The sequence below is a fragment of the Meleagris gallopavo genome, chromosome 12 (genome assembly GCF_905368555.1).
Source record: "Meleagris gallopavo chromosome 12, MGAL_WU_HG_1.1, whole genome shotgun sequence".
NCBI lineage: Eukaryota > Metazoa > Chordata > Aves > Galliformes > Phasianidae > Meleagris > Meleagris gallopavo.
In genome coordinates, this window is record NC_139415.1 from 6,356,400 (window position 1) to 6,381,400 (window position 25,001).

The following is a 25,001-nucleotide window of genomic DNA, read 5'->3' on the forward strand; positions in this document are numbered from 1 at the left end:
AAGCAGCTTCCTGCGACATTTTTAACAAGTATGAGACCCCCAGTGGGTTCAACTGCTCTGAGCGTCAGACAGGGCCGAGCACATTTATCTCCAGTCATTGTGGTGTACTTCACAGCTGCGTTAGTGGGAGGAATCATAGGATCTCCAAGTGAGACCCTGCAGTGAGTGTCCAAACGCTTACTCTGGCAGCTTGGGGCTGTGCCCAGGACAGTCTGTTCCATGCCCACCACCCTCTGGTGAAGAACCTTTCCTTACTTCCCAGCCTGGCTGCCCCAACAGAGCTCCATGTCACCAGAGAGCAGAGCTCAGCGTTTGGTCCACCAGAGTAAGAAGAGAAAAGCCTGTGCAACAGTGTTCCCCTAGGTTTCGTTCCAGACCTGAAGAATCCTAAGTTACTACCAAGAGGAACAATTCTAAAAGTATTTTAAAAGTACGTGAATTGTATTTTTATGGTTTTTATTCTCTGGTGTTGCAATTGAGTACCAGGCACTGTGTGTGAAGTTGAACTGTGTGATACAAGCAGGTACTGAAGGGGATTCCTGTGCCCTGGGCCTGTGCTGGGAAAGGCGGGAAACTGACTGTGCTTTCTTCTGTGGTGATTCCTCTGTCTCTCTGAATTTGGGTAATTATTTTATTCTCTTGATAAAATAATTTAAGGGTGATAAACCCTAGAGTAACAGTCTCTTTTTTTTAGTGCCACATTCTGGCCTGTAAAAGTCCACGCTGTTCTGTTGTCCACTGGCTGAAAAGTAATAATTTGTGTGTAGTAATAATTTTTCTGTAGACAAACTACAGAAAAAATGTGGGCAAATTTGGAACGTGAGGCTTTACAGGCCTCCCAGAGCAGTTGAGCTGCTGCTTCGGCTTGGCTGTGTGCTGCAGATGCTGTGGCACCTGCACAGGACAGCTGTAGGAAATGCCTGATGACCTAGGAGCTCTGAGGCACAGATTTGATGTGAGGTCATCAACACAGCCTGGCAGGATTCCTCACTGTCTGCAAATCGATTATCCTGCAGATTTTTCTTATAAATGAATAATCAGGATCACAAAGCCTAGACTTTCAGCACACTTCATAACATGGAGACTATAACAAATATTCCCACAAACCTTTGAAAGGCATGCGTGCTCTTGTTTTCAAAAAGAGTTTTCTACTTTTTGGGAGCCTTTCCTCCCGTATGTTGTAGCCCAGGGTATTGCACCGGTTCTTCCTACAGCTGAGGCACAATCCTTTGTCAAAAGTGTTGATGTCATTGCACCAGTACGCTGTGCTTTGCTTGTCCTCATGAAGCAGGGAGTCAATGAACAAGTGAACTGACCTCTCGTGGGCACATTTCACAGTTTGTGTGATACCTGAAAATACACAAACAGTACTTTTGTTGTTCCTTTTTACTGTTCCAGTTACAGAGTAGCCAACTGTATATGTTACTGTGTTTCTCCCACCCCTCTTACTACTGAAATGTCATAATATTTGTCTCAGAAATCATACATGCAGCAACAGTACTTTTGGTATCGTCCAAAATAGTTTGGCTGAACCCACATGCTGATAAAACTGAATAGTTTGCTGTTTAAATTTGTTAAGCCTGCCTGCCCAAGACAGTAAGTATGAACCTTGATTACATTGTCCTGACTGATAAGTTAATTATGAAATGCAGTGTGAGGCTACATGCAGCCTTTCAGATCATGCTGTACTCATGATTGCTGTCTTATTCTGAGTGGCTGAACACTGTTGACTTTTGGATGTTTACATAATGTCATATTTTGTTCCCATCAGAGTTAACAGTCTCTAATGTTGAATTTTGCCTTCAGCTACAGCTGGGGGAAAAAGGCACCAAAAATGTATGAAATACATAATATTTACTAACTACATAGATGTGCTTTAAGATGAGTGCCTTTTCTCTCCTTTTCTAAAAGGAAATTATACTTTTTAAGATTTCAAATCAAATTATGGAAGTTGTGGTTTTTTTGTGTGTAATTTGAATATACCGCAGTGGACTGTTTTTACATGACTTCACTGATAAGATTTCTGTGTTGTGTCATGAATTATCTGCTAAGAAGTAAGATCTACTGCTGAGAAATGCCAAGTGAACAGCACTCTTATTTTTTTTCAGTTAATAGTTCTGGCTGACACCATGCATCAGTACCTTTATCTTCTATTAGTATGTTGCATTATCTCTGTACGTTTGTGTTTAGGTACTTTGGAAATGGGCTTCTATATGTATAAAACCAGCTTGGAACATTGAAAATGAAGTCCCAGAGAGAGCATTACCCTCTGTGCAGCTGAAGGATGGTGACTTCGAGAAAGCTGAATTAAGGTGAGTAGAACAGCTTTGTGTTTTGTTTGATTTGAAATAACTAATTGCACATTAGATGAATCTAGCTTAATTAAAATATTTTTTCTTGTTTCTTCTACCACCAAAATAAATACCTTTGAAAGTTATTCAAAAGTTCACGACAGCAGTGTAGTCATGGCCTTGTTTTCAGAAGTGCTGGGCAGCTACATTTCTTATTAGTCAGTGAGAATGATTTGAGCTCACTATATGTAAAAATCTATAATCAATTTCTAGAAAATAAACTTTTTTGTTTATAGTGGGAGATAGTGCTCCCCATCTGACGATGTTTTAGCACCATAGATCTATGTGGTTTCCCAGAGATAGCATAAATCCAGCTGCCACGCTGCTGCCCTTGCTGTCCATTTGATCTTACCAGTGATCCCATATTGTGCAATGTGGTTATACACATGCATGAAGTGACAACCAGGCTGAAAGGTGCCTCCATTGGGATAAAAATCGAAATGGGCCACAGGCTGTTTGATGCCAACACTGAGACCCATGTGCTGTTTAGTGAATGTATGAATGGCATCTACGAAGTTTGCATCATCTGGAGATAACCGGTCTGTTGGTGACATTCCTTCAAACAAGGGGCCAGCGGGGTCAAGGCCTGCAACGAAAGCAAACAATCCAATTGTGATATAGTATAGATGGGCTTTTCTTATACTGTTTTGAGAAAAATGTCTGATAAATATTTAACAACATACAGCACTGGAAATTTACAAGGTCTTTCACTGACAGAAACAATGCTAAGAACACTTGTACTGCAGAGGGTACATGGATACACCAAAAGGTAAATAGAGATGTAATAAACAGTAACTGCTATACACACAAGGACACAGACTGAGATAGATATGTTTGTTATAGGTAAGCCAAGCTCACTACTGCTTTGTCTTTTGAGAAATGTTTACTTAATTCTGTTCTTTGATACTCTAGAGGTCAGGTGTTTCAGAGGCCCTTTTGAAAACAGCAGTCCTACAACAAAGTTGACTTTTAGCCTACATTTGAGACTTGTAATTTTTAATGCTTCACTTCACAGAATCAGATGTTCTGTATAATAATATTTAAATTAGTGCAGTACTCAGAAAAATAATATTCCAGTTATGCATGTTGTTTTTAATTCACTGGGTGCTTTTGTATAATACCCTTCTTGGAAACTGATTGCTGGAAAAATACTTACTCCATAGTTTAAAGCTGCTGTTTAGCTTGGAGAATGAGCTTCTAAAATTTCAGGTTTTCCAGTTGGTAGTATGGACTGGTGCAGCAGCATATATGTAACTGGACAAGACTAATAGCAGAGGCTTCAAGTAGGATGATAAGGATGTCACCCTGAAGGCATGCTTTTTCCTTTTAATAGGTTGTGTCAGTATGAATCTTTTGAGCTTATTGTTACAAGACTGAATAATTTTTGCTGAAGAGTGCACATATAGTAAATGTGCCTTAATCTTTTTGGTTATCCATTATCAAGATTTTGATGTGTTAATGTGATTTGGTATACAGGTATCAATATTGTGATGTGCCATGTGAAGTAAGCTTCTTGCCATGCAGGCACCATCACAAGAGTTGATTAAGGAAGGGACTGAGGTATGTGGTCGTGAATCGAAGATTACAACTGGGAACTATTCAAGGGAGGTGACACACAGAGAGCTGAAACACACAGCAGCTGGAACTGGAGGTGAGAGCACTGAGTGTAGCCAAGGATGGGTGGAAGCTTGAAGATGATGTTTATCTTATTTCTAATTCTTTATCTGCAATGGCAAACCCTAAGAAGGGCATACATTTGGACTTCAGACAATGTGTAGGTTTGGTCTTAGTCTTGTAGGAACAGAATGTCAGATTTTATAAGTTCATAAGACCCAATAAAGCAAAATAGATTTGTTTCAGGGAGATACTCAGCATCTCTTCCTCCTCTGCAGAATTATTGGTGTGATCAAAACTTTAGATATTATTTTTTACTTTATTGGTGGTGGTATGGCGTGTGAGGGTTTTTTTGTTTGATTGGTTTGGTTGTTTTTTTTTTTTCCTTATATAAAAATTAGTGTATTTCTGGTCCCTTCCAGCACAGTATCATGAAACAGTGAGTCTACCTTTAAGGGCACAGTAGATTTGTTTACTATCTTTCATTTATTAAAATAGAGTCTAGTATTTTGTTAAATCTCCTCTCAAAACACAACCAAGTTGGTATTTACAGTGCCTACCGTTGTAAATGGCTTTGCACTGCATAGTCTCATTGCATTTTAAAATATTATGCAGGTGAATTAAGTTGCCCATACATGTGAATATTTTAATTTTGAAGAAGATGCTCTTTGAAAAGGAGACTACATATAAAATGTATTTAGCTAGGGCAAGGAGAAGACACAATAAATTAAATGCAAACGTTGACCAGCAAATTTAGTTAAAATTCCAGCAGATGCTGCTGTGATTAACAAAAATAGAAATGAGTTCTTAGTTCTAATCTGAACTGACGTGTCAAACATGTGCGTAATGTAGGAAAAGAAATCAGTCGGGTGTTACATTCATTAAAATAATCTTTTTACCTGTAATTCTTCCAATCTTGTTCGTACCGCTGATGTAACTACCAGCAAACCCTGAAACATGAGCTCCTAGGCTGTACCCAATTAGATGAACATTGCTCCTGGAAAACTGAATGGATTCCTGGAAGATAACAGCAGTTTGATTTAGATGCAGAAAATGCAACCAGTAGATGAGTAAAATGCTTAACTACAAACAAGGAATACTGTGAGTCGTAACTCAAGAAATTTGTGTGTTGATGCTGAAGGTGAAACAAAGTACTTGGATCATGCACTAAATTTCTTTGCAGGCTGAGTGTTATTCCTTGCCTCCTTTGTTTGCATCAGGAAAATGCCATTTATTTCGGCACTTGGACTTTTGTGATATGCTCAGGAAAACCATCGACTGAAATAGTAGGAGTTCTGTTACTGTTTGTTGGAAGTGATGCAAATGTCTGTAAGTGGTGACTCTGGCTCTCCTTCCTGCCTGCTCTCCCTAACTGGGACTGTTGTCTAGTAACTTCTAGCCCTGCCATTTCTGTTGAAGAGCAGTTTAGCCCTTTAGTAGTATCGGCTGCAAATCTTTCTGCTCTGCTGCTTGTTTTCCTTCTACCATAGGTCTCACCATATTTAAATTAATGTATTCAAAAATACATTGTGAGGTGCAGAAATAAATAAATACATTTCACTTTCAATTAGGTAGCATGAATTATTACTGGAGATAGCTGAAATAAGAGTTACACAAGGTGCATAGTTTATATATGTAATTTTCTTTCTAGTGTTTTGCCTTCTGTTTTTTCTAAAACAGTTCTAGAGACAAGCAATCCCTTACGAACTCCTCAATAATATTTCCATTCAGGTGGCTGCAGGTATAGCTAAAACTGCTATAAGGGACAGCCACTCGTTCATACCTAGTGGGAGTTTTCATCAGTAGTCACTACATTAGCATGGCTCTGCACTCATCACTGCCTCCATGCCATCTGCTTGGTTATGTGTATCTGTCCTCTTAAAACTCCCTGTAAACTTTGGATCACCAAGCAATTATTTTAGACTAATCTTTGGGAAGCAGTGGAAAAACAAACAAACAAAAAAAACCAACAGACATGATGTCATGCTTGAACTCTGAGTTAAGGGTAGATCACAGACCCATTTTGCTGAACTAGCCACTTACAAATGATCATGTGCCTGCTTTGAAAGTACTCTTTGAAAGGACTCTTGCTCTGACTTTCTTTTACTGGCTGAGTTCTGAACTTGAATTATACTGTTGAGTAGTTTAACAGTTCAGAGAATGTCAGCTGTCTGCACAAGTGGGAATTGAAAAACTGCATGAGCGTGAAATGATCTCACCTTTAAGACACATGGAAGTATTCTGATAAAAAAAGACCACTTGCTTTTTTTCTCTTACATGGTAAAAATTTTTATGAAATCATGTGAAAATTTATGGAAGAAAATTACAGGATATTAGAGAAATTTACTTGATTGAAATGGATAAGCATTAACCAGTTAGTATTTATATCTTACTTCCAGCCATTCCACAAAGTCTGCTATCTCCTGTCCTATGTAGCGTGTATTCTGTACAGCAATGGGGTAGTGCTGGTGGGCAAATGTAAGCCAATCTGCAATGATTACGTTAAGTTGTTTACGCTGAGATTTCAGAGCTGCTGCCATTTTCCAAATCCAACTTTCTAAAATACCATCCACCTGTTTAGATTAAAACAAACAAACAAAAAAAATTAAAGATGTAGTCTTAAGAGAAACCAGTGTCTACCAAGTATTTTGTATGAGAAGCTCAGGGAAATGTAAGCCATAATATAAACCAGGAGGGCTACTGCAGGTAACTAAGATTTTTGAGGCTGCCAGCTTTTCTTTGCCGAGAATTCTTGATTTTTGGTGGGCAAAAAAATCAAGAATATATATATAAATATTTTAGGCATGTGATCTCTTATCACTGAAATGATTACTGATTAAAGAGGGACAGAAGTGCCTCAAAAGTTTGATTTTTTTTCAAGAGCAGCTGTCCATGTAAATTTATATGAAAGGAAAGGGGAAGAAAGATGGAATGCTACAGACCTGTGAATTTTGCCTTTTACAGCCATTCCATTTTGAAATCTCTTTTTTCCCTCTCTTTTCTGGCTCTTTTTTCAAGGACTGCATCACACTTTCTGTATTAGCATCTATGACAGCTTCCAATTTGACGGACCAGAATTACTATTTAATATTCCATATTTAGGATGAGCTAGTTGTACTTATTTCCTAAATAACAGAGCATCCTAATCTCTTCTGACCATTTGACAGAATTTGGAAGTCTCGGGTTTGGGTTTCCATTCATACTTCTCTGAGAGCATAATACTTCTGCACTTTAAATTAATGTGCATGTTGAATATTGATAGCAGCAGCCTCAGCTCCATAATTTCTCTTTTACAAGAGCATAGATTTTGAGCATATTCTTGAATGTGGGAGTCTTAGCTAATGTAATCTAGGGCAACATTCCATCTCTGTTGTTCTGTGTTGTAAGAGAGTTATGTGTATCAAGGGTGTTGCTCAAGGTTTCTCTGATTGTATGTTTGCAGAGGCAAAAGGAAGGTGTATTTTGCCTCTCATTTGGTGATACTGATTCTATGAGAATCAGGTATCTGTTCAAATTAGATGACTTCTTATCCTGCCTTATCTTTTGTTTCTTTTTCAACTGAGAAGCTGATAAAACTTCACTCTAGCAGAGAAATTCTATGCAATTGAGCAATTTTTTTGATGTTTTTCTCTTTTTTAATCATTTAATTGGAAGCAGTTCAGTGATAAATCACTGACTTTTCAACTGAAAAAGCTTATAGAGAAGTTCTCTTTGCAGGTGTACCTGTGAGAAAGATGTGGGCAGTTTGTATGCAATTCTTTTCAAGTAGTCTGTAAATACCTGGCAGTGAACATACCAGAGGAATGAAACCTAGTATTCAGTCCTCCAGAGGCATAGCATTAATTCTGCTTTCTGCTGCTTGTTCTAACTCAGCTGGCTTTAAACCAGGATAGAAACTAATTCCTGGCATGGAATTCCCATAGGAAAAATTGTTTCTCGAGCATTCCTTCAGAATCTCAGTGGGGAATTGCCACTTTTCATTATTTTTAGCTATGATTTCCACCATCTTTGAGATCCTAATTTTTCTTCTGAAGTTGCTTTTGGCACTAGCGTAACGAGGAGGAAAGTATATCAAATCAGATGTAGTTTGAATTAAAAATAAAATGTGTGTTCATACCGACCAGCCATGGACTATCATCACGAGAGGAAGAGAGGCATTGAAACTGCATTTGTCAAGAGTCTCCAACTGATTAAACAAAATCTGACATGCTTCTCCAGTTGTGTCTGTATAGAGTTGAAATTTGGTTTCTAAGCTTTGCTGATCTTTCTTTGTTCTAGAGTGCTGACTCTGTGATCCCAGTGCCTCTGAAATGAAATTCATAGTAAGTCATAATAGTATGGAATCTAAAACCTGAAGAAGTTACTAGTCAGACAGCTTATAAGACACAGTAAACTGTTTAGATCAAAACTCTATCTGTGTATAATTGTTACCTACTCCAGGTGGGCCTAAGCTGTGCATTTTGTATCAAAAAAATTGATTTATAATTTCAAAGCTTGAGATAATATAGATGTCCATCTGAATCCATCTATTATGCAATAACAATTAACTTCTAGACAACGTAATGAATGACTCTTTCTCCCTAAAAGGATTTGATGAAATATTCTAGTTGCAAAACTTTTTAAAAATTCTTTAGTTGAAGTAGCTTGGTACACATAGAATAGCATTTTCAGAAATGTCCATTAAGTACCTGGGATGGAATCTGTTCTTAAGAAAGGAGTGGCAGGGTGTAGTCTCATCAGCATTATGAATTGAGAAGGAAAAAAACATTGAATACAAGGAGATTGCTGACAAATGGGGTATAATAAAATAGAAGCTTACAAAAAGCACAGTGTGATAAGCAAGTGTGGTGTCTCTTTCTGATAAGACTTCAGACTTGTATGTTGTTTAACTTAAAATTATCCAGATAATAAATTTATTAAGTATAGAATGAATGAGAATTAGAGGGAGAAATGTCAGAATGTCATGAACCAGACAGACAAGAGGCTACAGATCTTTGAGAAGGAAACTTTTAGAGTGGGGAGGGTGTTCTCCCTGGGGACTATTTTTTGGCTAATCATAGTGTAGTACGTTAATGTAAGAAGCCATCAGGAAAGGTACAAAACTGACAAACGTTGGAAGGCATTTGCTGATACTGCAGAGACCACAAAGTTAAACTCTAACGGCTTGAGGACCTTGAAAATACAGCAATAGAAGCAGGTAGAAATTTCAAACTATGAAGCACAAGGTCATACAGTTGATATGGATTGCTGTGTAACTAGAGCTCAGAAATTGGAAGCAACAAAAGGGTAAAAAGACAATGGTAATAAATAGCAAAACTGACTGACTCATTGCTGTGATTTGGCTCTGAGAAAGGAAAATGTTATTCCAAGATGCACTAAAGCAATGTTTTTGATACAAAGGAAGAACAGTTGTGCCAATAATACATTTATTAGCAGCAAAGGGAATAGTGTACATAGCTCTTCTTATCACCTTCAGCTCATACCAAGTCAAGCTGCAACAGCTGCTCAACAGCACCTCTGAAATGGTCATGGAGAGGACATCAGTACATTTAATGTATGTCTGTGTTCACTGCAACCTCTGTGTTCATAGAGGCTTTTGGAATGCATCTAAAATCATAACACATTCTTTTCCATATTATATCTACAAATACATCTTGATGCATTCTACAACAGTGTTCCATTTTTAACACAAAAAGGAAAACAAAGATTATTTAATTTCTCTTCCATTATATGCATGCTTTCTTTGGTTTATTCCTCATTTTCATGTTCTCCCAGTGCCTATTACAGTGCTGACACTTTGTTGCTCTATTGTTTGTACATATTTCAGAAAACAATCATGAATAGCTGTTTTCTTTATACATCCACTGTGAGAATGTTTTGTGTTGCTTTTAACTTGCCAGTAAGTCTAGGAGAGGAAGTTAAAAACATAGTTTGAGCTTTGTGGCTTTCAAAAGTGAAAATTTCCGATGGAATCTATTGTATCATTAGACAACTGCATCAAATTATTAATCCATTAATGACTTGGAGAAGGAAATAGTATCTAAAAGCTTGGCACCTTACAACACTCTTGCTAAAAATGTCATGCTAGTGACTGAAAGACATGATCAAAGGGAACTGCAAAGTTTCATAGGTAAGTCTGCAAAAACTGCAAAACAAAACTGCTGAATATTTTCCAGTGCTCATTGCAGCTGAGTTTGGAAGAATTTTTGGAAAATTACCTCTTAGCCAGGTGAGTTGCTGGCTGACTTGTAGAGTCATGGAATGGCTTGGGTTGGAAGGGACCTTAAGGTTAAACCCTGCTGTGGGCAAGGCTGCCACCCACCAGCACCTCCAGGGTTGAGGCAGCCACAGCTTCTCTGGGCAGTCTGTTCAGTGCCTCACTACCCTCTGAGTAAAAAATTTCCTCCTAATATCTAAACTAAATTTCCCCTCTTTTAGTTTAAAGCCATTCCCCTTTGTCCTGCCACTAACAAGCTATGGGAAAAGTTGGTTTCCCTCATTCTCTTGTTCTCTGTAGATCTTAGTTCAGCATGAATCCTTCAGAGAGGCAGTACAATATGGTCATGTTGGTCCGTATGCTAACATAAATTATCTTCATGCAGAACAGCATAAAAGATGACATGAAATTTCATGACTTCTCGGTACCCTGGAGGAAGCTCATCCTTTCCTTAATTTGTGTTAATGATGTGTCTATGCATCAGTAAGAGATGCAGTAAGACTGTTTTTGTAAATACCACTTAGTTGTAGTATAGTAAAGTTCAGTTTTAGCATACAAACCAAAACAACTATGACTTGCTTCGTTTGTTTGTTTTGTTTGCTGAGAAGTAAAACAAAAAGACTGATTCTGAGCTTAACAAAATGAACCATTTCTATCTTCTTGAATTTAAAAAACAAAAGGGAATATATTAGTTCTCCAATTTAAAAAAAAAAAAAAAGAAGTGAACTTAAATATATTAATCAATAAGCCTGTAAGGCAATTGTGGCAAAGAGCAGGGAAACCAGGTCACAACGAAGACAGCAATGATTCCATCTTCAGAATTCAGCTCCTGATTCCAGGCTGATGCCATGTGCAGAACAGTGCATATAGTCTTGCTCTCCTCTCTTGAAAAGGATGGAGAAGGATGCACCACCCACACAACTATTAAACTGCATACATTATTTATGGGGTAACAAATATGCTGTCCTCCTAGTTTCCTCATCTAAAGTAAAGCACTTCTAAATGTGAATGTTTAAGTGCTGCTTGTGCAATCCATAATTGCTAAATTGAAATTAGTACCTCAAGGGTTTCATCTGATCTAATCTGAATTCTATGAGCTGAAACACTGGGAAATCATTAGAATATTAATCTTTCCAGGAATACTTTGGGCTAACCCATAAAATGGATCTCAAATTCTTTCTATAATTAAATGCTGACAACAACAACAAAAATAAATCTCCATCTGTTATCTAATGCAAACTTTGATAGTTTCAAGTGATATTTAGAAGTAGGTAGATGTAGGGGAAGAAAATACTTGCAATATTTTTTAGTCGTACACTTCATGTTCATTTGACCTTTTATTTTCTGCTGCCTTTCTTTCCAGTACTGTTTTCTCTCCCTTTGTGGAAGTGCTTGTTTGCAAATATGTGCATGACTAAATTCTTGGCTAGAGTTTCTGCCAAAATAATCAGATGCCTGATTTGGAGCTTGCATTTCCTTGATATTAAAGGCAAAAAGAAGAAATGGTCTCAAACTGCCTGGATGAAATATATTCATGCAATACTATCAGAGAAGATAGCAAATGAATAAAGACAAATGTGAAACAAAGTAGATTAGGACAGGAAATGTAACAACTAAAAGTGATGTGATATTGAGATCTATAAAATCATACACTGTATGGAAGAAATAGAGAAGGGATCAGTTGTTTGTCTCTTCTAGTACAAGATCTGAGGGTTATTTTGATAGCAAAAGTTGAAGCAGTTCTCCACAAGGTGTGTACTTAATCTGAGGAACTCCTTGCCAGTTGTGATGTAGTTATTAAGCATTTATGGAAGGTCAGCTGGAACGTGGACGCGTCTATGTAAGAGAAATCCACTGAGGATTACTAAATGGATTGACAATGCCATTTACTCAGAAAATCCTTGCAAAAGGTTGATGACTGTGACAGTATATGGGGGAAGTGTTACATGTGTATGTAAACTTCTCCTGCTCAGGAAGCATCAGCTGTTGGCCACAGCAGCAGATGAATGAACTAGGTGAACCTTCGGAGTCATCCACTACAGCTGGTGTACTGTTTGATGTAGGATATGGCAGGATATGAAAGGATATGTAGGATATGAAAGCATTTTCTATTCTGTTCCAGTAAAATCCAAGTCCTAAACCCAGAGAAAGTAGACAGGAGGATTCAAACTGCACATGTATCTTGCTTATAACTTTTTCAGAACATTTTCTTCAATTTTATTTCTGAGGAACTAAGAAAATAATCTCTATTACCTATATGCATTTTCCTTGCTGCTTTTTCTTGTGTACTGACACTATCATGACAGGAGTAAACTGAGTAGTGGCGGGGGAATAGGCAGCTTAGCAAAAGATTATACATTTTTAGCGTTTTATTTTTAGGACAGCTGTACTGGAAGTGAGAGTTCATTTTCTGCTTATGGCCTTGCTTTTTTTGCTGTGTGATCCTGCAGTGAAGTCACTTGTCTTGTGCCAACTTGCTATGTCAGAAATTCAGCATAATTTCTGGATCACAGCATTAGGTAGGACAAGGAGAAATGAAATGTGTGCAGCATAAATGCAGGAAGATTAGAAAAATATAATTAGGAACTTGAAATAATTAGAAAATAGAGGCAACAGAATCTTTAGAATATTAGCAAAGGAAGACATTATAGAGTGAAACTCACAGGGCTGTGAGTCCAGACCAGTTTAGTATATCCTAGCTCCATTCCCTGCAAGGTGGAAGGCAGAGCTAGCTGCAGAGCCAGGCTGGGAGGTGCAGGCACTGTATTCATATGCACAACCAGTCTTGTCTGCACAGGAAAGTCGGTGAATTGTTATTTACTTCTGAATTTTTGGTATTAGCTACTCTCAGAAAGCACCCTTGTGAATATTTATGCTTGACACCAATATGATACTCTGAATAAGAAAAACATCTGTTCTGGAGTTTGCAGAAAGGCAGTGGGAAATAAAGAGGTCAGTGGTGCATGGACAACGATTGAGAGTTGCAATGGAAAGGAAAGAAAGAGCAGAATTTGGATGAGTTTTAGCCTTAAGACAGAAGTAATAATTAGAAGGAGATGACACATCAACACAGGCAGCACTTGGTTAAGTGAGAGAGTCTGCCCAGCTTGATGATAACTAAATCCCAGACTAAGTGGGCTTTGTTCGTTCCAGCAAATAGGACTAAGCATCCAAAGGCCTCAGTCTAAGAATAGTGACCTGGCAGCTGATCCCAAGGCATTTTTGTACTTCCAAGCTATCTATATTTAAAAGAAATGATGGGAGAATTGTAAAGACTTCTTGGGACTTAGGTTTTGCTTTCATCATCTTCTCCTCCCTTACTTCTTTCCTATTCTCTTGCCTCTCAGATATGATGATCCTCTTTTTTTTCTCATTGTGCCCTTTGATGTTTTTATACAGCATTGTTTTGCTTTACTTTTGCAGTTTTTGTCTGAATGAGAATCTTGTTTTTGCAGCACGTAGAAGCTGTTTGCTTTGAGAATCACTGGCTGTGTTCATCTAAGCAGGAGTTTGATGCTTTCACTGGTATGGTATTTAAACACTTTTAAACATCATTTTAAGTATATCCTGAATTTCTCCAAACATGTATTTTACAATGAAGGCATGCAGTTCTTCTGAAACTTCTGCAGTGCACATGGTTTCAAAAATTGCCTGGAATTATTCTTATTTCAAAAAGGATCCTTTACCCATGGATTGTGAAGGAATTTTAAGTAGATTTTGCCTGGTGAACTTTTGTTAGGGATTCTATTGTTGCTGTCATACAGTATTTATTATGATTTTCTGTATATAGATGAATTTGTGCCTTATGATCATTGTTACCACGTGAGCTGTAGTTCACAAACTTCTTGAGTACTTCTGCTCAGCACTCTAGTACTACTTTCTTCTCTTTTATTAAGAGTGATCTCACTGTGGTGTACTATGAAGATTTGTTAGCATAAGTTTGGGCTCAGCGAACATTACTAAAATCTATCCCAAAACAATTGGGAAAATGAACAAATATACGAACTACACCTGTTGTTTGAAAGCTTGCAATAGAAAAAGTTCCAGATCCAAGAAGTGTCTCCCAACAATTTGCCCTAAGTAGAGCTGTCAGCAGAAGAATCCGAAAACCAGGACAGGCAGAAGGAGGGTTCTGCAGGGATGCTTATGTTACCTTGATGCTTTTAGTCTATGCGCAGAGAGTTTTGGACTCCCAATCAGACAAAGCTGCTTTTTCCCCTCTTAACAAGTTTCTGATAATAAATACACTTTGAACAGAAGTACCATTTTCCATATGGCAGTTTTCCTACTTGGAATGGGGTTTTATTTTATAAATGTTTTCCATGTTGGAAATGGAATGCAGACTGTATACATTCATCAGCTGTTCTTGTTCATTTTCTCCAGAATCCTTCAGTCTTCATGAACATACAAATATGAAAAGAAAAATGGTTCCCTTGAGTTTCTTTGGTCTTTGCTTCTGATATTTCACTGGGGAGAAATGTACTGAACCAAATAAACTGAACCACGAACGAGCTGCTGACACACTTCTCATGCTATTGGATTTGCTGCTGGCTGGCTAACGAAACTGCCCTGTGTTCTGTCACCAGGAGCTGTGCTACAGGATCCAACAGGGCAGCACAGTGGAAGTGTACTGAAGCCAGGTTTGTTTTGCCCAAGCAAATTGGATCCAACAAACATGGAAAATATTAATTTTTACTACAAATGTTAGATTTATGGGCTTGATAAGTTGGATTTATGAATTTTTTTCCAAAAGAAGTGCCTATTTTACTTATTGAAATCTCATCTTCCAGAAGTGGAAATTTAAGAATTTTGATTGTGGCATTTGCTGGGATGAAAACAGAAAAATCCTCTGTAAAGGAAAAATCCTCTGTTAAAGGTGAGGATGGGATCATTAAACAACGGACATATTAAATCTGACAGCCCAGAAAGCACAAACAAAGAAATAAGAGTTCAGTTGCCAGACGGTGAAAAATAAGTTTTTCATAGTTGATCACACAGCAGCAAGGCTAACAAAGAGCCTGCAGATTTCCTTTTGAAATTGGTGGGAGCTGGGAGCACTTAGTGCCTTTCATGGGTTGTGACTGGTTTGTGGGCTTTCACCTCAGGAGCTCCCTGAGCCTGCCTAGTGCTCTAGAAACTTTAGTCCCCTTACAGCTTTGCCTGCTGACATAGCTTCTGAGCATTATTACCGTTAGCAGGTTTTAGATCTCCAAGTTCTTTCATGTCCAAGCAGTGAGTATGAACTTCAAGGTATATGTATATATATGGTACTACTGAATTACGACTGCTTTGCTGGAAATCAGATGACAGTCAGCTGGCTAATTATTGGATCTCAGCATGTGCAAGCTACCCTGTAAGATTCACATAAGGAGTTATCTCATAGTGAGCTTGTCTCTTCTATGACAAATGTTGAATTTGATCATGCTGAGTTTGGCTCCTTAGTAAGTGGAATGATTCACCAAGTTTGCATGTAGCCTGGGTATAGCTTAGAAGAGAAAGGACAGTAAATCACCAAACTGAATTAGCACACAGAGCCCTGAGTAAGTGCATCACGTGAGATGACGCCACTAAAAGCACTGCATGCTGACCATCTAAACCTGGATGGTTTTATCCAAGGTACATCCAGGCTAATTATCTGGATGTACCTTGCACCCAGGTAATTAGCAGTACTTCTTGGGAAATAAACAGTAGGGTGCTTGTGGATAAGACATTAGCTAGTTGGTGAAGTTACTAATTTAATTTCTTTGTGTGTCGCAGACAAGGTTAGTCTCTGTAGCCTCTGCTTTGTGTTCTGCCTCTTCAGTGTTACAAACCAGTCATCTTTGGGAATAACTCAAATAACATGAAGATAAATATCATAATAATTCCTGTGTTTTCTAATGTGTATTAGAAAAAAATCAGGTAGCGCTGATAGCTATTACTCAATTTAACAGACAACAGCAGTAAAGAATAAATCTGCTGGTAAATGACATAGGCTTATAGAAGATAGCTTTCAAAAAAAAAAAAAAAACCAAAAAACTAACAAACAAAAACAAACAAATAAAAAACACTTTGTTACTGATACTTTACTACAAGAGAAAGAAAGCTGCTGTTTGATGTCCAGATTCTATAGTCTGCAGTGCTTCTGAGCGAGTCACTTACCCACCAAAGGATAACACATTATCTAGCTGGAAAAAGTCAGGACAACATCCCTAATGAAATCCCTGGTAGCCTTGTACAACTGTTTTGCAGTGGTTTAGGAATGTAGAAAGAAAAGAAATTATTTCCATTTAAAATATTGCAGTTAGTGTAAAACTGAAATTGATGTGTTTGTGGTGTGTTGCTTTTAAGTGTAAATGCTTAGATTGAGACTATCAAAGGGCTGGAGCACCTCTCCTATGAAGAAAGGCTGAGGGAGCTGGAGACCAGCTGGATGGATTAGCTCCATCAGTGACTGGAGCTAATTAAAAAACAACAATAACAAAAGCAAGAAGATGTCACTGAGAGTGGAGACACTGAGAATTAGAAATTATTACTCCTAGAGGTACTAGTGGTGGATGCTTTTCAGCTGGTGAGGATCCCTGCTGAGACTTGCTGGGTAGGGACAGTATGCTGCTTTGGTGCCTGGATGTGCACCATCATACTTTGTAGGGAAATAATTCACTGCAATTTTAGTGAGACATACAAAGTACTGGTGAAGGTGCCACTGCTGCCAAGGCATGGTCCTGGGAATTGTACATCCATGGAGGTTACAGCAGAGAACTCAGAAGTCCTACGGCCCCATTCCTGAGCAGTGCTGCTGTGACTCTTGCATTCATCTCATTCAGTTCACTCAGCCTATGTGAATATTCACATTTGGTTAGCTTGCAGACTTAGCAAGCTGAAATTACACATGCTGAAGTCAGATAAGTACTAAGTCATCAGACAATGTAGGAAAGAAATGAGATCGCAGAATCAATCGGATATTTACTCCCTGAAACACTGCATTTGAAACTCCAAAGAGAAGCATGACAGAAATTTAAAACAGAAGTTATCTAAAGACTTGTATAAAGCATTTATGTCTTCCAGCAGCAATGATTATTTAAAAATATACATTTCCATTTGCTCAAGATTATTCTGTTAAAAATATCGATATAGCCAGCTCAAATCTCCTGTGCTTATCTATTAGCATAAGAAAAAGTATCTTTCAAAGCACTTGGAAAGTTGATTTTATAACATCTGTGTTCAGTTAATCAGCACAAAGTACGTAGGCTCAAAACTTAAAAATTCTTCACATAATTACAAGTCATATTTGACTTCATGGAAGTAGCTGAGAAAACCTAATGAAACAGCTGGAATCACACTCCTCTTTAACGCTTGAGAGGGGACATAGCAGAAACAAAACTTCTTATGAGGGGAAATAATGGTTTGTTATCAAACAAGAAATCGCAGTCTCTTATATTTAGTTGCCCAGAAGAGAAATCAGTGTGTCAGCTGCTCAGCCAGACAGCCATTTTTGCTACTTGGTAAGTAGCTGCCCTTGCTGAGCATGGCTAATATAGAAGAAGGACTAGAAGAGTGTTAGAATGATGCATCTTTCCAACCATTCTGTGTGAACTATAGATGTGCCGAAGGTGTAGATGAAGTACTAAGGAGTACAGTGGCAATATTGGTGGGAGGTGGATGGTTGGACTAGGTGCTCTTAAAAGTCTTTTCCAACCTTAATGATTTTATGATTCTGTTCTATGATTCTAAGCAGTCTAGGAGGTTTCTGGAATGCATAGAGGACAACTTCCTGATGCAGCTGGTCAGAGAGCGCACGAGGGGAACTGCCCCACTAGACCTGCTGTTCACAATGTTCACAAACAGGGAAGGTCTGGTGGGAGATGTGGAGGTTGGAGGCTGTCTTGGATAGAGTGACCATGAAATGATAGATTTCTCGATTCATGGTAGAGCCTGGAGGGGGAATAGTAAAACTGCTACCTTGGACTTCAGGAGGGTGGACTTTGAATTGTTCAAGAGACTAATAGGGGGAGTCCCCTGACATTCAGTCTTAGGGAGTAAAGGGGTCCAAGAGAGCTGGTTGCTCTTCAAGAAGGAAGTCTTAAGGGTGCAGGAGCAGGCAGTCCCCCTGAGCTGCAAAATGAGCTGGTGGGGAAGAAGACCGGCATGGATGAATAGGGAGCTATTCTTGAGGCTCTGGGAGAAAAAGAGAATCTACCGCCTGTGGAAAGAGGTACAGGCAACTCAGAATGAATACAAGAAAGTTGTTAGGATGTGTAGAGGTGAAATCAGAAAGGCAAAAGCCCAGCTTGAATTTAATCTGGCCGCTGGGATGAAAAGGAATAAGAAACTCTTTTATAAATACATTAACAGTAAGAGGAGGACAAAGGAGAATATCCACTCTTTGCTGGATGAGGCTGGGAATGTGACCACTGAGGATAAGGAAAAGGCGGAGGTTCTGAATGCCTTCTTTACATCTGTCTTTAAAAGTCAGACCAGTTATCCTCAGGATACTCCTCTCTCTGACCTGGTAATCTCAGCTGGGGAGCACACTAACCCCCCTGTGATTCTGGAAGAAACAGTCAGAGACCTACTACTCCAACTGGACTGCCACAAGTATATGGGGCCAGATGAGATCCACCCGAGAGTGCTGAGGGAGCTGGCAGAGGTGATAGCCGAGCCGCTTTTCATCATCTATCAGCGTTCCTTGTTGACTGGTGAGGTCCCAGAAGACTGGAGGCTTGCCAATGTGACTCCCATTTACAAGAAAGGTCGTAAGGAGGATCTGGGGAACTACAGGCCTGTTAGCCTGACCTCGGTGCCAGGGAAGGTTATGGAGCAGATTGTCTTGAGGGAGATCATGCGGCATGTGTGGGATGACCAGGGGATCAGGCCTAGCCAGCATGGGTTCATGAAGGGCAGGTCCTGTTTGACCAACCTGATCTCCTTCTGTGATCTAATGACCCATCTGGTGGATGAGGGAAAGGCTGTTGATGTGGTCTACCTAGACTTCAGCAAAGCCTTTGACACTATCTCCCACAGTATTCTCCTGCAGAAGCTGGCAGCCCGAGGCTTGGATGGATACACTCTTGGCTGGGTAAGGAGCTGGCTGGAGGGCCGGGCTCAGAGAGTGGTGGTGAATGGAGTTAAGTCCAGCTGGCGACTGGTCACGAGTGGTGTTCCCCAGGGGTCGGTGCTGGGGCCTGTCCTCTTCAATATCTTTACTGATGACCTGGATGAGGGCATCGAGTGCACCCTCAGTAAATTCGCAGATGACACCAAATTGGCTGGAAGTGTGGATCTGCCTGGGGGTAGCGAGGCCATACAGAGGGATCTGGACAGGCTGGATGGCTGGGCTGAAGCCGACAGGATGAGGTTTAACAAGACCAAATGCTGGGTCCTGCACTTCAGCCACAACAACCCCAGGCGACGCTACAGGCTTGGGGTGGTGTGGCTGGAGGACTGTGTAGAGAAAATGGACCTGGGGGTATTGATTGATACTCGGCTGAACATGAGCCGACAGTGTGCCCAGGTGGCCAAGAAGGCCAATGGCATCCTGGCTTGCATCAGAAACAGTGTTGCCAGCAGGAGCAGAGAGGTGATTGTTCCCCTGTACTCAGCACTGGTGAGGCCGCACCTCAAGTACTGTGTCCAGTTTTGGGCCTCTCACTGCAAGAAAGACATTGAGGCTCTGGAACATGTTCAAAGGAGGGCAACAAAGCTGGTGAGGGGTCTGGAACACAGGCCATATGAGGAGAGGCTGAAGGAGCTGGGAATGTTCAGCCTGGAGAAGAGGAGGCTCAGGGGAGATCTCATTGCTCTCTATAACTTCCTGAAGGGAGGTTGTAGTGAGCTGAGTCTCTCGTGTCATTAGTGATAGGACCAGAGGGAATGGTTTCAAGCTACGGCAGGGGAGATTCAAGCTGGACATTAGGAAGTATTACTTTTCAGAAAGGGTGGTCAGGCAATGGAATGGACTGCCCAGGGAGATAGTGGAGTCGCCGACCCTGGGGGTGTTCAAGGAAAGACTGGATGTTGTGTTGAGGGACATGGTTTAGTGGGAGCTATTGGTAATAGATGAACGGTTGGACTGGATGATCTTTTAGGTCTTTTCCAACCTTGGTGATTCTATGATTCTATGATAATGTATAATGTGTAATGAGAATTATCATGCAATCAGTCATAAGAATGGCTGTGTGAGTAAAATCCCAATGGCAACTCTGGATGCCCATGCCCAGTTAGCTGCGTTCAGACATGCAAGAAAAAGGGAGGCTGAACCAGGGGTCTGATCCTGTAAAACTGTGCGTAGAAACAGGGCTACTCCAGAGGGTATGGCAGCAACTGGATGCAGTGGCAGATCAGAATCTCATAATCATGGAACAACTTGTGCTGGATACCATCTCCAGACAACTGGGAGAAAAGGAGGTTATCAGGAGTAGTCAGCATGGGTTCACCAAGGGGAGGTCGTGCTCGACCAACCTGGTGGCCTTCTATGATGCTGTCACATGCTGGGTGGATGGGGGAAGAGTGGTAGATGTAGTCTACCTTGATTTTAGAAAGGCATTTGATACTGTCTCCCATGACATCCTTATAATAATGCTGAGGAAGTGTGGGATAGATGAGTGGACAGTGAGGTGGGTTGAGAACTGGCTGACGAGCAGAGCGCAGAGGGTCGTCGTTGGTGCAGAGTCTGGCTGGAGACCTGTAACCAGTGGTGTCCCCCAGGGGTCTGTGCTGGGTCCGGTCTTGTTCAACATCTTCATCAATGACCTTGATCAGGGGATAGTGGCCACCCTCAGCAAGTTTGCTGATGATACGAAGTTGGGAGGATTGGCTGACACGCCTGAAGGCTGTGCTGCCATTCAGCGAGACCTGGACAGGCTGGAGAGCTGGGCAGTAAGAAACCGGATGAGGTTCAACAAAAGCAAGTGTAGGGTCTTACACCTAGGGAGGAATAATTGCATGCACCAATACAGGCTGGGGGATGAGCTGCTGGAGAGGAGCTCTGCAGAGAGGGACCTGGGCGTCCTGGTGGATGACAGGTTGGCCATGAGTCAGCAGTGTGCCCTCGTGGCCAAAAAGGCCAATGGCATTCTGGGGTGCATTAAAAAGAGCGTGTCCAGCAGGTCGAGGGAGGTGATCCTCCCCCTCTATTCTGCCCTGGTAAGGCCTCATCTGGAGTACTGTGTCCAGTTCTGGGCTCCCCAGTACAAAAAAGACAGGGATCTCTTGGAAAGAGTCCAGCGGAGGGCCACAAAGATGGTGAAGGGCCTGGAGCATCTCCCCTATGAAGAAAGGCTAAGTGAACTGGGTCTGTTTAGCCTTGAGAAAAGACGACTGAGAGGGGACCTGATCCAGGTTTATAAATATCTGAGGTGTGGTGGCCATAGTGGTGAGGCCAGTCTCTTTTCAGTGGTGCGTGGAGACAGGACGAGGGGAAACGGACATAAGCTGCAGCATAGGAAGTTTCGCACGAATGTGCGTAAGAACTTCTTCACGGTGAGGGTGACGGAGCGCTGGAACAGGCTGCCCAGGGGGGTTGTGGAGTCTCCTTCTCTGGAGATATTCAAGTCTCGCCTGGACGCCTACCTGTGCGACCTGGTGTAGGGAACCTGCTTTGGCAGGGGAGTTGGTCTCGATGATCTCTAGAGGTCCCTTCCAACCCCTACAATTCTGTGATTCTGTGATAAAGTTCTCTGTAAATGCAAAGCCACAAGGTCTGGAGAGGACGAAACATAAATGTGCAAACATAGAGATTATCCCTCTGTGCAGAATGGAATTTCTGCCTAAGAATTCAATTTTGCATTGTCCTCATAACTACTATAGTTTCTCAAAAGCTGCTTTCCCATATTGTGCATAGGTGGTGTATATAGCACTAAGTCATGCTCCTGATTCGACTTGGCATGTCTAGAATCTGTCATATTTTGTAGGGCAAAGAAAGAGGGACATAGCTATTCCTATGTAGAATTAAAGACTCAAAATGGGAGACATATCTTCTTATATCTTCTTATAAAACAGTACTTCTTCCTTAAAAGTTCTCCTTTTCCAGAATGACTTTTTACTATATTTAAATTCACTTTGCAGAAAAATTACAACCTTTTAGGTTGCTTGTTTTTTGTTTTTGTTTTTTTTTTTTTGTAACAATAGACACAAAGCTATTTGGATGCAGATTCTCCTTCATTTGTAAAGATCTGAACAAGATTCAGAGTACATAACTGCTCTGGAATACCAGTATTTAAGGAGCATATATGATAGTGGACACACATGCTCAACTGCATCCATCTATCTGTGCCAGCAAAGAGGTTACCACCTCCAGCTTTTTATTACCTCCCACCAGACAGAGATTACCATCCTTAAGTTCTGTTGTCAATGCTTCACTGCCTATTTGTTGCAAGCAAAATAAGATAGACAGCCTCAAATCACATGTTTTAACTGTTTATAATAACCTAATTTATTTTGCTTGAAGCAAACTAGGGGATGCTTACTTGAACTGATGGACTGTATGTGTAAGATAAAATGGTAGATTTCAGGAAATGATGAATAGCTGGGAGAGGGCTATAGGCAGTTACCTTTGACTTGAGAAAGGATGCTTGTTCACAGCATGAGACACACATGCAGTGAATCAATAACTTCCAGAAGACCACTTCCGTGAATTTCTTAATTTCTTTGGTTTTTGAAATGTACGTCAGATAAATTGGTTTGTATGTAACACTCTCTCAATCCTACTGTGAACATTATAGTCTTTTCGCTGTAGTATAGAGATACGGAAATTATACAGCTACAAATAGAGCCTATGCATTATATTGTCATATTCTCAGCAAGCAACATATAAATTTCTGTAGCCAGAAATAATTTTGAATTTTTCCCTTTTGTTAAGGTACAGAAAGCTCTGTAATTATCTCAGTGTGCTCGTTTGTCTCTGTAAAGCTTCATTTGTTTCATCTCTAGTATCCAACTTGGTAGCATAGTCAAAAGGTTACACATATAAACATAATTGTTTGCTTCTGTCATACCTGAAACACCAAGTAGATTAATTTACCCACTTTGCAATTTGTCCTTATATCTGAATTCATCTTAGAGTCCTCAGAGCTGAATTTTTATTTAAAAAAAAAAAAAAAAGAAAGAAAAAAGTGTAATAATCTATCATAGTTTATGTGGACAAGCTGCAGATGGTAATGTTATAATGCACATAGAACACATCGTCTTGCTTTCTCTATCCAACAATTCCCTGTTTCCTTTGGTTTATCTCTACAGAGCTGTGCTAATATCCAGTAAACATTCAAGTTGCTTTCTTCATCATTTGAAAAAAAAGAAAAATACCGAGTTTAATATTTGCTTTACAAGTAGCCTTTGATTGTATTGAGCTGTTTTATATAGACTCAGCAAATCCATGTCCTCAAATATCCAACTGAAATCTTCCCTCTCCTGTTCTAAAGCAATTAAACATAGACCAGTGTATTTTTTTCAAAAGGAAGCTGTGCATGTCCATGTAGGAAATCCATTCTGTCACTGATGTGAGTTCTAGACTCCAGTCTCCCCTCAATGACCCCACATATGGAAAACACATAAAAATTTCAAAATCACCTCTGCTGGCTTTTTCATTATAGTTGATTATGATAAGAGGAGTGATGTCAGTTTGAGGATTGCTTTTTAAGTTGGAATGATGTCAGTGTTTCAATGTCAGCTGTACCTTGATATTGAAATAGACAAAATATGTCGATATGAGATCCCAGACAAACCAGAGAAGCTGCACTGTCAGCATGGCCTTTGTCCATTGCAGAGCCTGCTTCAGCCAAGTTTGTTCTCATTCCTGTCTGCGTTTGGGCTTAAAATGGCATTTCTCTTCTGATACAAAACAAACAAACAAACTGAATACCACCAGCATAATTATGTCACCCACATTTTTTATAGCTAGTGGTGTACCCAGTGAATGCTGCTGAATGAATCCCACAGCATTATGACAGTAGGGCAGCTACTGAGACTCGCTATCTAGTTCTTCTCAGATTGTCTTTGGCAACCTCTGTTGAAAACACATAGAAAAATCAACAGGAACACTCCAACACCCCAGGAATTCTAATGGTGTGGAAGTTAGGCTGGGTTTATCAAAGGCTCATAAACTTAATAAAAATAGTATGGATTTTTGGATTTTTTCAACTGCTATATAATTGTTATCTCTGGAAATCAGGAAAGATTGTTTTCTGCCCTTTACTGGCAGGGAATAACGAAAAAGTGTTGATTAAGATTTGTAAAATGCTCTTTAAAAAGCTGAAAAAATGTTTTTAGCCATAATTTTGGTACTGTGTGGCTAGGCACTAGATCAATTTCTTCTTCATACAGAGTCTAGAAAAAAATAATCGTAGGAGTAGCTCTTTCTTGAACGTGAAACTAGGGAAGTCTTGGTTAGTGAATCATTTTATATTAAATGAACAGGTGAACTTAGCCATAGTTCACAGCAGAAATGAAATTTAGCTTTTGGAGGTTGCTGCTGCGTTCCGTTTCGCTGAGCACCAACTTAGCAGTTCCATTTTAACTACGTGTTGCTGTGAAAGTTCCCAGCAATGGCTTTTACAAGGAAGAATTATTGAGTGGCTCTCTCTGCCATGTCTCTGCTTTCAGAAATTTAAAAATCTGAACCGTGTGATAATGGAGTATTCTGATAACTACAGTTGTAACAAACTTCAATGGAAGATGAGCATTGTGTGTACTCAGAACCATATTGATTTTGATGGAAAAGCATGTGAAGAGAACAAGGAAGGTAAGCATGACTTAAACATTAGGGAAATATAGTTATCTAAACAGACATCTAGAGAGTAACTCTTATTGTTGATGATGATATTTGGCAATGAGGGCTGCTACTT

The 25,001-nt window shown here is 39.9% G+C and overlaps 1 protein-coding gene and 1 long non-coding RNA gene across 2 annotated transcripts in view; one reads left to right on the plus strand and one right to left on the minus strand.

Moving 5' to 3' along the window:
• LIPC (lipase C, hepatic type) overlaps positions 1 to 25,001 on the minus strand; it is a 43,426-nt gene that overhangs the window by 4,931 nt on the left and 13,494 nt on the right. The window contains exons 3-7 of the mRNA XM_003209418.4: positions 8,083 to 8,270; positions 6,359 to 6,538; positions 4,865 to 4,982; positions 2,704 to 2,937; positions 1,108 to 1,350 (exon numbers count right to left, since the gene is read on the minus strand). Of these exons, the coding sequence (XP_003209466.2) occupies positions 1,108 to 1,350; positions 2,704 to 2,937; positions 4,865 to 4,982; positions 6,359 to 6,538; positions 8,083 to 8,270 (963 nt within the window). The remainder of the gene's footprint in view (positions 1 to 1,107; positions 1,351 to 2,703; positions 2,938 to 4,864; positions 4,983 to 6,358; positions 6,539 to 8,082; positions 8,271 to 25,001) is intronic.
• Positions 1,724 to 4,023, plus strand: LOC146543542 (uncharacterized). Its single transcript, XR_014885834.1, has 3 exons — positions 1,724 to 1,836; positions 2,191 to 2,312; positions 3,828 to 4,023. It is a non-coding gene; the product is annotated as an uncharacterized LOC146543542 (long non-coding RNA).